A 5,792-nucleotide genomic window follows, 5' to 3' on the forward strand; every position below is an offset into this window, starting at 1 on the left:
ATATTGTACAGTACTGAGTTACTGGAGTTTCTTACTTGATATACATTGTACAATACTGTGGTACTGGAGTTTCTTACTTGATATACATTGTACAATACTGTGGTACTGGAGGTTCTTACTTGATATACATTGTACAGTATTGAGTTACTGGAGGTTCTTACTTGATATACATTGTACAGTACTGAGTTACTGGAGGTTCTTACTTGATATACATTGTACAGTATTGAGGTACTGGAGTTTCTTACTTGATATACATTGTACAGTATTGAGGTACTGGAGGTTCTTACTTGATATACATTGTACAGTATTGAGGCACTGGAGGTTCTTACTTGATATACATTGTACAGTATTGAGGTACTGGAGGTTCTTACTTGATAGACATTGTACAGTACTGAGTTACTGGAGGTTCTTACTTGATATACATTGTACAGTACTGAGTTACTGGAGGTTCTTACTTGATATACATTGTACAGTATTGAGGCACTGGAGGTTCATACTTGATATACATTGTACAGTATTGAGGTACTGGAGGTTCTTACTTGATATACATTGTACAGTACTGAGTTACTGGAGGTTCTTACTTGATATACATTGTACAGTATTGAGGCACTGGAGGTTCATACTTGATATACATTGTACAGTATTGAGTTACTGGAGGTTCTTACTTGATATACATTGTACAGTACTGAGTTACTGGAGGTTCTTACTTGATATACATTGTACAGTATTGAGGTACTAGAGTTTCTTACTTGATATACATGTACAGTATTGAGGTACTGGAGGTTCTTACTTGATATACATTGTACAGTATTGAGTTACTGGAGTTTCTTACTTGATATACATTGTACAGTACTGAGTTACTGGAGGTTCTTACTTGATATACATTGTACAGTATTGTGGTACTGGAGGTTCTTACTTGATATACATTGTACAGTAGTGTGGTACTGGAGTTTCTTACTTGATATACATTGTACAGTACTGAGTTACTGGAGGTTCTTACTTGATATACATTGTACAGTATTGAGTTACTGGAGGTTCTTACTTGATATACATTGTACAGTACTGAGTTACTGGAGGTTCTTACTTGATATATATTGTACAGTATTGAGGTACTGGAGGTTCTTACTTGATATACATTGTACAGTAGTGTGGTACTGGAGTTTCTTACTTGATATACATTGTACAGTACTGTGGTACTGGAGGTTCTTACTTGATATACATTGTACAGTATTGTGGTACTGGAGGTTCTTACTTGATATACATTGTACAGTATTGAGGTACTGGAGGTTCTTACTTGATATACATTGTACAGTACTGTGGTACTGGAGTTTCTTACTTGATATACATTGTACAGTACTGAGGTACTGGAGGTTCTTACTTGATATACATTGTACTGTACTGTGGTACTGGAGGTTCTTACTTGGTATACATTGTACAGTATTGAGGTACTGGAGGTTCTTACTTGATATATATTGTACAGTATTGAGGTACTGGAGGTTCTTACTTGATATACATTGTACAGTACTGTGGTACTGGAGGTTCTTACTTGATATACATTGTACAGTATTGAGGTACTGGAGGTTCTTACTTGATATACATTGTACAGTATTGAGGTACTGGAGGTTCTTACTTGATATACATTGTACAGTATTGTGGTACTGGAGTTTCTTACTTGATATACATTGTACAGTACTGTGGTACTGGAGGTTCTTCCTTGATATACATTGTACAGTACTGTGGTACTGGAGGTTCTTACTTGATATACATTGTACAGTACTGTGGTACTGGAGTTTCTTACTTGATATACATTGTACAGTACTGTGGTACTGGAGGTTCGTACTTGATATACATTGTACAGTATTGAGGTACTGGAGGTTCTTACTTGATATACATTGTACAGTACTGTCTTACTGGAGGTTCTTACTTGATATACATTGTACAGTACTGTGGTACTGGAGGTTCTTACTTGATATACATTGTACAGTACTGTGGTACTGGAGGTTCTTCCTTGATATACATTGTACAGTACTGTGGTACTGGAGGTTCTTACTTGATATACATTGTACAGTACTGTGGTACTGGAGTTTCTTACTTGATATACATTGTACAGTACTGTGGTACTGGAGGTTCTTACTTGATATACATTGTACAGTACTGTGGTACTGGAGTTTCTTACTTGATATACATTGTACAGTATTGTGGTACTGGAGGTTCTTACTTGATATACATTGTACAGTATTGAGTTACTCAGGACTCGTACTTTTTTTTGCATTGTGCATTACGAAACTGTATTGGTTTACATATCTACCTTCGCTCCTTTGAATTTTGCCCGAATTGTCCGTAAGTAAAATATAATTTCGCATTTCACTTCGCACACACTGTATATGTCTGAATGAAATGACATGCTGCTTGCTCCAAGAAAGATTTTTAAAGGCACACTGAGGAACTAATCGGGGAGCTGGACGTGTGGCACACGGTTTGGATTGGGCTAGATATATTACATTAAGTGAGTATGTGAGGTGAATACCTGCGTCTTAAAAGACCCGCTTACGTTTTATTTGATCAGACGTCGAAATCAATATTACGAATTCTATTGATAGTATTTATCTAAAAAAAAAATATAACAGAAAATGTTATATTTTATTGAAGCCTGAATGTTGATATTTTTGGAGATACAAGATGATATCTGCCAGTTAGTTTTTGATAATAAACGTTTAAAGATGCACTCTTACTCCCAAATAAGATTTGCAACAATTTATTATAATGTTTCAAAATTCCAAAAGAGGATGAATAAATGTCGGAAACAATTATTCTTATGAGGGATACCGAGTTTTATTTGATAGAAATGAGCATTAAACACAGTATTTCTACCTTATGAGGCCCAAATATTGATAGGCCCAAGGCCGGCCCATTAATTTGAGTTCTAAAAATATCATTAACATTAACAATAACAAGTTTCATTTTACAATTTATTTGAATATATAAGGTAAAAATGGGACTTACCTGTGATATATGATATAATCAATATCCTCGATTACTTTGAAACACAGATGGGGTAGCACAAACTTTACAGACATGAAAACATCTAATTGCATTACCCCACCCGTTGACATGGCTACCAGACAAATCGGTCCCTTACCAAATCGGCCCCTAGCTCAAACGGTTACCTTTTCGGCCCCTTACCAAATCGTCCCCATCCCGTAGACGTTTCGGCCCCTGATTACCGAGAATTTTCGGCCCTTTTTTAATTTTATTTTTTTATTTCTAAATATAAGTAGAAAACATGTATTTTTTTTTTATTTTAATAGACAAAGCTATATACATGCATATATAGGTATAAATAAAAATAGATTTAAAGAAAATATCTGTACACTTGAAAACATGTAAAGATTTATTCACGAAATATTTTTATAAAACGAAATAGAGTTGAAGAAGAAATGTTTAAGCTTATTTTTTTTAAATAATCTTTAAATATTATACATAACTATGTTGGTAATATTATGTATAATGACATGTCCATTGTCTAACATCAGTCTTGACCAAACACCTATCGCCCGCCGTAGATGGCACCAACATTTTTCAGGAACTCCTCGCAGGTGACCTCATGCGAATCGTATGGGTCCACCTCATCCATGATCCTGGCGCCGATGTCTCTGTAACGCTCTCGACGCTGACGGCCAAGGGCTGCCTCCGACACCAGTTGATGTGTTACCTTCACCATCTTGGATTCCCTCAGCAGCAGTTTCAGAAAAACGTTAAACAGCAGGGTTGACCGACCGGCAGAAAAGTTCAAACGGCGATGCCAGCCTGAATTAAAATAGTCATAACACAATTAAAACTAAAACATACATGATTTTCTAGTTTTAGTGAATGCTTTTACCGGAAATGATACGGGGAATATAATAAATAAATATTTACAACAGTTTTGTATTTACCTTCGGTGTCATTGTTGGTTCGTATCGTCTGTCGGTAGACAGACCACTCAGTGGTGCTCCAGAGGGAGCTCTCCATCCACTGATCTTCAACGTACGTGAAGAGTTCTTTCATCTGGTTCGAACTCGCCTCTGCCCGGTCTTTAAGCTTGATGAAGGCGGGCTCTATGTGTTGTAGGACAGTCCTGGAAGGAATGGAAGCGCCAACAGCTTCCTGATGAGCTGGAGGGCTCCCTCTCTCCGCTCATAAGTTGCCTTTAGCCCCAGGTGTTGGACGTGGCGCAGAACGGACTGGCACCAATGAAATGCACATCCCTTTAGCTGGGTACCCGGAAAAACGGAGCGGAGGGCCTGCCATAGACCTGAAAGGAAACATTGTATGATCAATCTTATTTTTTACATAGTTTATATTGAGATATTCAATTTTACCATGATGAATTGTTATTTTTGTCATTTTGCTATATCCTTACCTGCTTCAAAATCACGTTCCATGGTCAAAACCTCCCCGTTTTGGTCAAAACGTATATTTTATTATATTTTGTTATTAATAATAATAATAATATTTACGTAGATACATATTTTAAAATGGTATTTACTTACAGCTACATAATGCTGCTTCCTGCGCTTCGACATTAGCACGTATAGCAGTGGAACCTGCTTCACCGACTCCCCTTGCTGCAGGAAGGCGTGCACGGACCAAAGTTGTGTTAATGGTCTGTTGACTACCCTGAAGGTGCCGTCAAGGTACCATCGTCGCGCCTGTCCCAGAAACTTCAGTTGACTAGGGGTGGAGAACATCAGATGACGTTCGTCGCCGACCCTCACATCACCGATGAAAAAAGACTCCAGCAGGTAGTCCGTGTCGACCTGTAACGATAATACAATTATGTTTACATTCTGTTCATGTATTCATCAAAATATATTGACTTGTTATATACCTTATATACATCCTGCGGGTAGTCAGTGTCGACCTGTAACGCTATCACAATTATGTTTATATAAATATCAAAATATATTGACTTGTTGTATACCTCAAAGTCAAGAGACGTGGGATCTTTCGGGCGGACTTTCTGGCGCGATCGGTTGACCCGTCTCATCAAGTTAGAGGGACACGGTATGTTGAATTCACCGTCCTTGAAAACGCCTGAAAAACATTTCAGTTTCAAAATAGAAATCGCCTCACATATTTATGCGTTATTTGAAATAGAATATTGCTTTTTATACTTTCACTTACATCTCTGGTTAGTAAGACCCGCTTCCTTATGAGTGGGTCAGCCGGGTGACAGTGCTCCTTAGCGCCCCTTGAAAAAACCTCACCCCGCTGATTAACCGACGCATAGCAAGACATGTCTTTTCGCCTGATGCTGCATCTCTACTGCCTGCTGGAATCGGTCTCTCTCTCTGAAATATGAAAAAGGAATGTCTGCACGCACTTATATTACCTCCTTATTTCTGAGCTTTTCTATAATACAAATGCTATATTCGCCTGCAATATCCTATGAACATACCTTGACACAGTACGAAAACCCACCCGATGACACCAGCTTCTGTCGCTTCCGGTTGGAACCCTCTTCGACGACCTCGTACTCTACCTCTGCCTCGTCAACGACGCTGCACGACAGCATCGGCTCTCTTATCGACCTACATTGTAAGTAATTGAGGTGGAATGTAAGTACAAGATTAATGTTGCATAACAAATGTTTAACAGCCATTCATTCTGATACAATGATATAGAAGTGTTCATGTGTCTTAACTTAAATTTACCTTTCATGGATTACAGTTGTGGCAACAGGTCCATCTCTGGTTACATCGAATAGCTGCTCGCGACTGTCGTTGAGGCTGGGGCCTACGATGTAGGTT

At 38.2% G+C, this 5,792-nt stretch overlaps 1 protein-coding gene across 1 annotated transcript; it reads right to left on the reverse strand.

Annotated features, from left to right (window-relative positions):
• Positions 1 to 2,911: 2,911 nt before the first annotated feature.
• On the reverse strand, positions 2,912 to 4,047 carry LOC128208641 (uncharacterized). Its single transcript, XM_052912189.1, has 3 exons — positions 3,936 to 4,047; positions 3,575 to 3,807; positions 2,912 to 2,923 (listed from the first exon to the last, which is right to left on the reverse strand). The coding sequence occupies exons 1-3, from the start codon at positions 4,045 to 4,047 to the stop codon at positions 2,912 to 2,914; spliced, it is 357 nt and encodes a 118-aa protein (XP_052768149.1).
• Positions 4,048 to 5,792: the final 1,745 nt, after the last annotated feature.

The sequence above is a fragment of the Mya arenaria genome, chromosome 11 (assembly GCF_026914265.1).
Source record: "Mya arenaria isolate MELC-2E11 chromosome 11, ASM2691426v1".
In the NCBI taxonomy this organism is placed as follows: domain Eukaryota; kingdom Metazoa; phylum Mollusca; class Bivalvia; order Myida; family Myidae; genus Mya; species Mya arenaria.